This window comes from Nuphar pumila, chromosome 2 (assembly GCF_984573655.1).
Source record: "Nuphar pumila chromosome 2, dmNupPumi1.hap1.1, whole genome shotgun sequence".
In the NCBI taxonomy this organism is placed as follows: domain Eukaryota; kingdom Viridiplantae; phylum Streptophyta; class Magnoliopsida; order Nymphaeales; family Nymphaeaceae; genus Nuphar; species Nuphar pumila.
In genome coordinates this window covers 15,799,752-15,810,077 of record NC_143250.1, presented here as the reverse complement: position 1 = coordinate 15,810,077, position 10,326 = coordinate 15,799,752, and the positions used below count along the sequence as shown (strand labels likewise).

The 10,326-nt window shown below is 41.6% G+C and overlaps 1 protein-coding gene across 1 annotated transcript; it reads left to right on the top strand.

Moving 5' to 3' along the window:
- The first annotated feature begins 3,307 nt into the window (after nucleotides 1–3,307).
- On the top strand, nucleotides 3,308–3,922 carry LOC149844866 (uncharacterized). Its single transcript, XM_089986416.1, has one exon. The coding sequence runs from the start codon at nucleotides 3,308–3,310 to the stop codon at nucleotides 3,920–3,922; it is 615 nt and encodes a 204-aa protein (XP_089842542.1).
- Nucleotides 3,923–10,326: the final 6,404 nt, after the last annotated feature.

Below are 10,326 nucleotides of genomic sequence, written 5' to 3'. Positions count from 1 at the left end.
TAGAGTTTAGAATGCATGACTCCTTAAATCCCAGAAGTGGCGACCTGTGGCAAGGGCTACCTGGTTCACGGCTAGAGTGCAACCACCATGGAGAGTGGGCCACCGATGATTTAACGATGTAAAGACACTACATCATTGCGTGCTAAGTGAGAGAGGTGTGAGTCCTAATGTCATCATGAGATTAAGAATGAGATTGTTGTGACCAGTCATGATACCACTCGTGAGAGAACAAGTGAACTATGAATTTGAGAATGTTGTTCAATGTGTAAACTTTGTTATCACTTAGGATTTCACTCACACTGGTTTAGGACTCTAGATGACCCTCAATGGTTGATAACCATCATGGTTAGGATGTAGCATGAACCATGCCGAGATTGAAAGCTTGACCTCCCGGCTAGCTACCGGTGGGGTCCTCGTGGTGGTTCACTGCAGTGCCTGGTGGTTCGAGAACTATTGGAAGTATATGGTTCATTGTCTGGCCAACATATAGAATTGAGGTGTTCTACAGGGTTGCTATGCCCAAAGATGACTATTAACGGTATAGTCAGTCTAGTGATAGTTGAGAGAGAGAGTATTTGAGAATGATAATGGGGGTAATGTAAAATATACAAACATGTATGGTGTATCGAGAACTAAAATAAGAATAGGTGCTTAGAGCCCACTACAGTTGTAAATTGATTGTTTATTTAGTTATAATTATTTCTTACTGGGTTGTAGACTCACCGCCATTTTTGTTTAATTACGACTGTAGGTTCCAGGCGTTAGTCACCGTGTGAGCAGTCTTCAGCAGAACATTTGATATATTTTATTTTCCTTGTCATTGAATAAATTGTAATTGCTTTTATTCTGTTATGGATGATGAACATTGTAAGAAAAAGTTGATTATGAAAATAAAATGAAAAGTTTTTTTGTTAGCCACGTTTTCTCTATGTAAGCTTTGCACTCTTCTTTCTGGGAAGTAATACCAACTGAACTCGAACTAATGAGGTCCCAGATTGGGGTGTTACAAAGTGGTATCAGAGTCAGGTTTACACGAAAAAAAAATCATTATTCATAATAAGATTCAATGACAAGATGTAAGTCTCTGCTCGAATAAGACACGTTACTGATTGAATTATTGCGTAATTAAGAATGACTAACGAACAAGGAAACAACGAAGTTCCTGAGGCTCAGGTCTCTGCTGATCCTCCCATGGTAGGGAGAGAGGAATTCTTCACCGCAATGGCAATGGTTACCAAAGTCATTACAAACATGACTCAGGTGGTTAGAGAGTTGACACCACAGCCTCCTCCGATCTACATCATACTCAAAGATCGAGACTCTTACCGTCAGAACTATCTCTACACTACACATGGGCGATATCTACCACCTTACGGAAGGAGGAATCATTAGTGCAATTGTCCGAGAGCGAGGTTTGCACGTGGGCGAATGAGGAGAAATCAGATGGCGGCTCAAGGAGTAATCAGGAGGAGAGCATCTCCGAACACAAACTTTGTGCCTCAGGGAGGGTCTCGTATGGCCAGCGCATGGGGACGACATACGTCCCGAGCTGGTTATGCGGCCACCATGAGTGAGAGAAACCAGAGGGTTCCACCTCCATTCCAAGAGCTTCTGGCTGAAGAGGCTCAGAGAGCTGCATTTCAAGCAGCCAAAGCAGCTCGACAAGCAGCGAGAGCCAACCAAGATGACCCAGGGTTTGAGCAAGGGTGAGCAATTTCTGAAAATTCGGAAGAGGAAGGCGAGGATGAAGACCCGAGTGATGATCCTGCCTCACCTACATACACTCTTGCCACACCTACCCACACATCTTCCTCACCAACTTACACTCATGCTTCGCCTCAGTACGACTTGAACGCTCCTCCTGAGACTCAGACTCAAGGGAGTACAAGGAAGAGGCCCTGCTTTGCATGGATTGAAGAGTGATTAGGATTAACTAGTTTGTTTAGTAGAGTCACATTATTTGAATTGCATTGTTTTTTCTTTTTGTTTGCTAATCAAGTTTTTCGTGCATGTATGAGACTTTTTGAATGAAATAAAATGAATTATTTTATATATATTGCGTGAAATTTGATAAAATCTTGTACGAATCCAATGAATCATATGATGTTAAGTGATAATTTTTCTGCAGTACAAATGGCCACTCGCAGAGGTACATCTTACCAATCAAAGGACACAGTAGCAGCTAGGCGAGAAAGGGAGCTCCTTGGCAGACCATCACGAAGGGCACCCTTATCATCCCCTACTACGGAAGGGGCACAACTTCAGAAAAGCCATGCGATAATGCACACACCGAAAAGATATACTCCACGAGAGGGTAGAGAAGAGAGTATGGAGATCCCACCTGGATCCCCAATGAGTCAGAGTACAAGGATACCACGAGAGTACACTACCAACCGCATATTGTATGAGCTTCTACAAACGACCCGAGCCCAACAAAGTCAACCTCAGACGGTGATTTCTGGTATCACCTCATGGGTGGAAAGGTTCAAGAACATCCGGCCTCCGCTCTTCGATGGCACTTCTGACAGTGTCGTGGCAGAGAATTGGTTGATGCAGATCGAGAAGGCATTGGATGTCATCCAATGTCCAGAGGATCAGAGGGTATGGATAGTTGTATCCAATCTGACTAGCGATACAGAGCACTGGTGGAGGTCCATCAGAGACACCTTGAAATCAGACACGTACTTGCCTTGGTCCATATTCGTGAGAAGATTTTACAGACAATTCTTTCCAAAGTGTCAGAGGGTGGAAAAGAAAGAAGAGTTCAGGAAGTTGAAGGAGGGTGACATGATAGTCGCCCAATATACCGCTCGTTTCAACTCTCTCTCTCGTTTTGCCAAGTCCTTGGTGGCAAACGAGAAAGAGAAGTGCAGGAGGTTTGAGAGGGGCTTGAGACCCAAAATTTTGAGGTTGGTCGGGCCACAACAAATAAAGAAATACAGCCGACTCGTAGACTATGCCTCCATGTATGAATTTTGGGAGATGCAGACTACAGAGAAGCCTTAAGTGAAAGAAAAAAGTCAAATCAGAAGATAAGACCCAGCACAGTGGTGGTAATGCGGTAGAATCCTCTCGGAGGAAGTTTCATTCTAGAGAAAGATTCCAACGAGACAACAAGAGGCAATAAGGAGGACAAACATCTGGTCAGAACCAGGGTAAGCAGGTCAAGTATGCAGGCAATCAGCAAGCCAAGCGGCAGAAGATCCAAAAGCTGACCCAATCAAACAACGCTTGTAGGATTTGTGGTCTACAGAGACACGAGGGTAAATGCGACTTGAGGAACGTGAAATGCTTCAACTGCCAGCAGATGGGTCATTATGCCAATGCTTGCCCACAACCTGATCGAAGAAGCAACGTCCCACCAAAGCCGAAGCCAACAGTACCAGGCCGTGCCTATGCGACTGCTCTTCAAGAAGCACTTGCCAACCCTGAAGTGGTTGAATGTACACTTCTTATTTCTGGTGTTCTTGCTTGTGTGTTATTCGACTCAGGAGCCACACATAGTTTCACTTCTTCAACTTTTGGAAAACGGTTGCCAGTGACACCTTCTCGATTGAGTGTTTCTTACTTGATAGAGACACCTATAGGAGCAACCACTATTGTGGATACTTTGTATTCTAACTACGTCGTAAAGATCGAAGATTGTGAGTTGCATATGAACTTGTTGCAACTCGACTTCAAAGATCTAGATGTTGTTCTGGGCATGGATTGGTTGTCGGACCATCATGCCACTATTGATTGTAGAAGAAAGTGTGTTAGCTTTCAAATACCCCATACTTCTACTTTCAGGTATCAGGGTGTTAGGAAACTTCCCAAGCCGGCTATTATATCTTGTCTAAAGGCCAATATATATATGAAAAAGGGATGCATGGAATTCCTAGCTTACATGAAAACTGAAGAGAAAGAAGACCTCACAATATGAGATGTAGACATAGTTCATGAATATGATGATGTTTTTTCAGAAGATCTACCAGGTCTCCCCCCTGATCGTGAGATTGTATTTCAAATCGATCTAGTTCCGGGAACAACACCCATCTCGAAGGCTCCCTATCGGATGGGACCTGCGGAACTCAAGGAGCAACAACAAGAATTATTAGAGAAAGGTTTTATTCGTCCGTCGGTATCTCCTTGAGGTGCTCTGATCCTATTTGTTAAAAAGAAAGACGGATCATTGCGCATGTGTATAGACTACCGTTAATTAAGCGCAGTAACCATCAAGAATAAATACTCATTGCCTAGGATTGATAATTTGTTCGATCAACTGTGAGGAGCGGCATGTTTCTCAAAATTAGATTTGAGATCGGGTTATCATTAGCTGAGGATTAAGAAGGAAGATGTGGCCAAGACAACATTTAGATCAAGATATGGCCATTATGAATTCATGGTCATGCCTTTTGGTCTAACTAACGCACCAGCTGCTTTCATGGATATGATAAATAGAGTCTTCAGACCCTATTTAGATAAGTTCGTAGTGGTATTCGTCGATGACATCCTCATATACTCTACATTGAAGAAGCAACATGAGAAGCATCTGAGGATAGTTCTGCAGACACTTAGAGAACATCAACTCTATGCCAAATTCTCTAAATGTGCTTTTTGGTTAGAACAAGTGTTATTTCTTGGACACATTGTTTCTAAAGACGGGATTATGGTAGACCCTACAAAGATTGAAGCAGTCACCAATTGGTATAGACCCAAGAACCCTATGGAGATTCGCAGCTTCTTGGGATTGGCTGGGTACTATCGGCGATTCGTAAAAGGATTTTCTTTGTTAGCAGCTCCCATGACGAAGCTCACCAAGAAAGACATAAAGTTCGAGTGAAATGATAAATGTGAGCAGAGTTTTTAGGAGATCAAAAAGCGTTTGACCACTGCCCTAGTGTTGGTCTTACCTTCTAGATCAGGAGGTTTCACTATTTATAGTGATGCCTCCCACAAAAGATTGGGTTGTGTCCTGATGCAGTACAAAAAAGTGATAGCTTATACATCTCGTTAGCTCAAAACTCATGAAGTCAACTATCCAACACATGATCTGGAGCTAGCAGCGGTGGTTTTTGCCCTTAAGATATGAAGGCATTATCTCTATGGCGAATAATTTGAAGTATTTACCGATCATCAAAGTCTTAAGTATTTGTTTTCTCAGAAAGATTTGAACTTGAGGCAAAGGAGATAGTTGGAATTTCTAAAAGATTATGATTTTGAGCTAAAATATCATCCCGGAAAGGCGAATGTAGTCGCCGATGCTCTCAGCAGAAAGGCAGGAGCCCTAGTTAGACTCGCAGATTGAGAGTTATTTTCCGTGGTGGCTTATCAAAAGGCAAAAGTTCAATGCTTACCAGGTCGGTTGTTGTTCATGCAAACCAACATGAGATCAGAATTATGGAAGCAAATTAAGAAAAAACAACCCTTAGATCCAGAATTGGTCCAAATAAGAAAGAAAATTCCAGAAAATAAAGAGTCAGAATTCAAAGTTGATGATCAAGGACTTCTTAGATTCCATCGCAGAGTGTGCATTCCCAAGGATGATCAACATAAAAATCAAGTTTTGGAGAAAGCACATCATTCTAGATACGCTATCCATCCTGGCAGTACCAAAATGTATCGAGATCTGAAAGATACTTTTTGGTGGAGTGGTATGAAGAGAGACATTGCTAAGTTTGTTAGCAAATGTCTAGTATGTCAGTAGGTCAAGATTGAGCACCAGAGACCAGATGTTCTCTTGCAACCACTTATCATACCCGAGTGAAAATGGATGAATATCGCGATGGACTTCGTTTCAGGGCTTCCAAAGATGAGGACTGGGATGGATTTAGTATGAGTGATTGTCGACAAGCTAACTAAGTCAGCTCACTTTTTGGCCTGCAAGACAACTCACACTTGTGATCAATTGGCTCAATTGTTCATCAGAGAGATTGTAAGACTCCATGGAGTACCAGATTCAATTGTTTCAGATAGAGACTCGAAGTTCACATCTCAATTTTGGCAAAGTTTTCAAGAATCAATGGGGACAATTAAAAATGAGTACAGCTTTTCACCTTCAGTCTGATGGTCAGTCAGAGTGAACTATTCAGACCCTAGAGGACATGCTCTGAGCATGTAGTCTGAAATATAGTGACTCGTGGAATGACATTCTACCTTTGATGGAGTTCGCCTACAACAACAATTTTCAAGCAAGTATAGGCATGGCTCCATTTGAGGCGTTGTGTGGTCGACAATGTCGAACTCCCTTGTGTTGGGATGAGGTCGGAGAAAGGAGATTGTTAGAACTCGAGATAGTTCAACGAATGGCAGACCAAGTGAGATTCATTTGAGATCGTCTTCTCATAGCGCAAAGTCGACAAAAGAGTTATGCAGACCAGAGACGTCGTGAGTTGTAATTTAAGCAAGGTGATCACGTATTTTTGAAGATATCTCCGTTTAAGGGAGTGATGCGTTTTGGTCGGAAAGAAAAGTTGAATTCCAGATATATTGGACCATTTGAGATACCTGTAAGGGTTGGTCAGGCATCATACCATTTAGTCCTACCACCTTCCTTATCTCGAATTCATAATGTGTTTCATGTTTTCATGTTGCAAAAGTACGTGCCAGATCCCTCCCACATATTAGATACAATCGAAACTGTATTGAATATACAAGATGACTTAAGTATGAGAGAAAAGCCCATAGAGATTCTGGACACAAAAGTGCAAAAGCTGAGAAACAATGAGTTATCTCTGGTATTGCTAAGATAGAGCCATCACAACAATAAGGAAGCTACTTGGGAGCGTGAATTTGACATACGTGAATAATTTCTACATTTGTTTTCAGGTAAGATTCGAGACAAATCTTATTTTAAGTGGGGTAGAATTATAAAAACCCCTTCGGCGAAGTTGCCAGAGGGGATAAACTTAAAAAAAAAGAAACAGTTTCCTCAAAGCAGAAACTGCGTAACAGCAGGGGGTGAGGATAAACCTCACCCCCCAAAATCCGCGGGGGTGAGGGTTATCCTCACCTTGTGTGAGGGCTATAAAAGCCCTCACGCAGCCTCTCTCCACCGCATCTCAACGAGCGACATAGAAAGAGCGAGTGAGAGAGAGTGAGGCGCTTACCGGCGACGACGGCGACAGCGAGGTAAGTCTCCGCCTTCCCCGTCTTCTTCTTCGTCCTTCTTTTCTGATCCGAGCACAAAAGGGGGTTCGATAGCCATTGTTGCGGGCGAGTTGCAGGAAATGAAAAAAAAAAACCTAACAGCGAGTGGGGGAAAGAGAGAGAGAGAAGAGAGGGGATCGACCTGCCGGCCGACGCTGGCGGTCGATCTCCCTATCGTCGGGGGGCAGCCGACACCGGCCATCGGTCGATACCCCTTGGATTCAGAGGAGAGGGTCGCCGATGGCCGCCCCCTCCCTGTAAACGAAAGGGGCTTTGCCCCTTTCGGCTTTTTTATGTGGGGATCGGTTTGGTCCGGGCACCCAAAAGGGTCAGGTGATTTGGGTGAACTGGTTCGATCCGAACCGGTTCAAATCAAACCGGTTTAGATCAAACTGGTTTGGGTCAAACCGGTTCAAGCCAAACCGGTTTGGTTAACTGGTTCAGACCGTCTTAGGTCTGAACCGATCCGGTTTGAACCAAGGTCTGAACCGAACCAGTCGTGTCTGGATCTGGGTTTTCAGTTCGGACCCAGTTCGATCTAGACCTGTCCTAAGTCCAGATTAACCGGGTCTAGATCTGACTAGATCAGTCTTGGATCTAGACCCAGCTAGATTATTCTGAATCCAGTTAGGAAGATTTGGATCCAATCAGACTGTTCAGAATCCAGTCAGGCAGGTCCAGATCCAGTCAAACCGTCATGGATCCAGTCAGACTATTTTGGATCCAATCAGAATAGAATGGATCCAGTTCAGATCCAATCAGACTGTTCTAGATCCAGACTAGATGTTGCAGATCGGTTTAGATCAGTCCATATCAGTAATGGATATGGATCGGATCAAACAAAAGTATCAAAATCCAAAATGTACCAGGATATCCATTTGGATACTTGAGATCCATTTCAGTAAAATGAACATATCTTCGCACTCCGAACTCAGAATCGAGTGAGGTTTGGTGCGTTGGATTTGTATTATAAAGGGAAATTTTTTGGTCCATGAAATTCAGTCAAACTAGTAATGCAAAAATCGTGGTGTCTTGAGTAAGATTCGGGAGGGGTAATTTGGTAAGAGGTTTTGTGAACTAATATGTTGATTTAATAACCAGATCCTACTGTTAAAGTATCTTGAGACTCACTTTTGGTGAAAGAAAAGTGTTCGCACGTGAGGTAAGAGATATTATAAGTAATCTTAGATGTCAATAAACATTTTTACGATATTTGTTAATGCAATGTTGTAATTGTGTAGCATGATTGTTTTTGGGTGAGACCACGACATGCATAACTTCCATGCTTGACATTATGAGTAGAATTATATACATGTTGTGTGATATGAAAATTTGTTTTGATATGTCATGCATGAAGAAAAGAAATTCTATTGTGATTGCATGTCTAGATAATTCATTAATATCATGCATTGTGATGAGACCATATTTAGATTTGAGTCTCAATTAGTCTATTCATGTTGTATGAATGAATATTTAGAGTTTAGAATACATGATCGCTTAAATCCCAGAAGCCGCGACCTGTGGCAAGGGTTACCTGGTTCACGGCTAGAGTACAACCACCATGGAGAGTGGGCCGCCGGTGATTTAACGATGTAAAGACACTACATCATTGCGTGCTAAGTGAGAGAGGTGTGAGTCCTAATGTCATCATGATATTAAGAATGAGATTGTTGTGACCAGTCATGATACCACTCGTGAGAGAACGAGTGAACTATGAATTTGAGAATGTTGTTCAATGTGTAAACTTTGTTATCACTTAGGATTTCACTCACACTGGTTTGACACTCTAGAGGACCCTCGATGGTTGATAACCATCATGGTTAGGATGTAGCATGAACCATGTCGAGATTGAGAGCTTGACCTCCCGGCTAGTTACTGGTGGGGTCCTCGTGGTGGTTCACTGCAATGCCTAGTGGTTCGAGAACTATTGGAAGTATATGGTTCATTGTCTGACCAACATGTAGAATTGAGGTGTTCTACAGGGTTGCTATGCCCAAAGATGACTATTAACGGTATAGTCAGCCTAGTGATAGTTGAGAGAGAGAGTATTTGAGAATGATAATGGGGGTAATGTAAAATATACAAACATGTATGGTGTATCGAGAACTAAAATAAGAATAGGTGCTTAGAGCCCACTACAATTGTAAATTGATTGTTTATTTACTTATAATTATTTCTTACTGGGTTGTAGACTCACCGCCATTTTTTTTAATTACGACTGTAGGTTTCAGGCGTTAGTCACCGTGTGAGCAGTCTTCAGCAGAGCATTTGATATATTTTATTTTCCTTGTCATTAAATAAATTGTAATTGCTTTTATTCTGTTATGAATGATGAACATTGTAAGAAAAAGTTGATTATGGAAATAAAATGAAAAGTTTTTTTGTTAGCCACGTTTTCTCTATGTAAGCTTTGTACTCTTCCCTCTGGGAAGTAATACCAACCGAACTTGGACTCCTGAGGTCCGAGATCAGGGTTTTACAAAAACCGCAAGGCTCCTTTTCTTCTTGTAATACTTCAGTCAAAAGACCAATATGAATGGGATACTTCATGACAGTAAAGAGTATTGACTTCAACATCCTATCTTGAGACCCAATAGTCATATGGTGTGCTCTGATGGGACCTTAGTTGTTGAGATCAACCACAAGATTTATTCCAGATGACTTAGAACTGGGTACATGACTTGGTTCATCTATGGGTGTAAAATGGGACTCGCTTGGAGATATAAGAGAACTAGAACTAACATTTTTTGGCATAGATTTTTGAGTTTAGGTTCTTGTGAAGTAGCATGGTTGAGACAATGTAAAATGACGTGAGGAGGTTCTAGTGAAGTCAGAAATAGGTCCATATAAGAGATGTAGGGTTCGGTCATATGTTTGTATTGAGGAGGCAATCTCTTTGTCAACCACGGGTTCCTTAGTTCCAACATATGAAAATTTGGATTTAATAAATATAATATGCCTGAAAATAAAAACTTCACTTTCAACAGGACCATAATAAACATTAAATTTATAATTAGTACCATACTTGGACTTGGGTGACAATTTTGAATTAACATAAGGCCACATATAAGGATAACATGTGCATCCAAACAAAATAAGATGTCCTTATCCTAGCACACCATTAAATGATAACTCATATGGAATGTAAAGTTCATAATTTTTTTAGAATTTTGAAATAAATAAAAAGTTTTTTTTGTA

Excerpts from the sequence above, each read along its gene's own strand:
- LOC149844866 (XM_089986416.1), top strand. The coding sequence starts at position 3,308 with ATGGGTCATTATGCCAATGCTTGCCCACAACCTGATCGAAGAAGCAAC.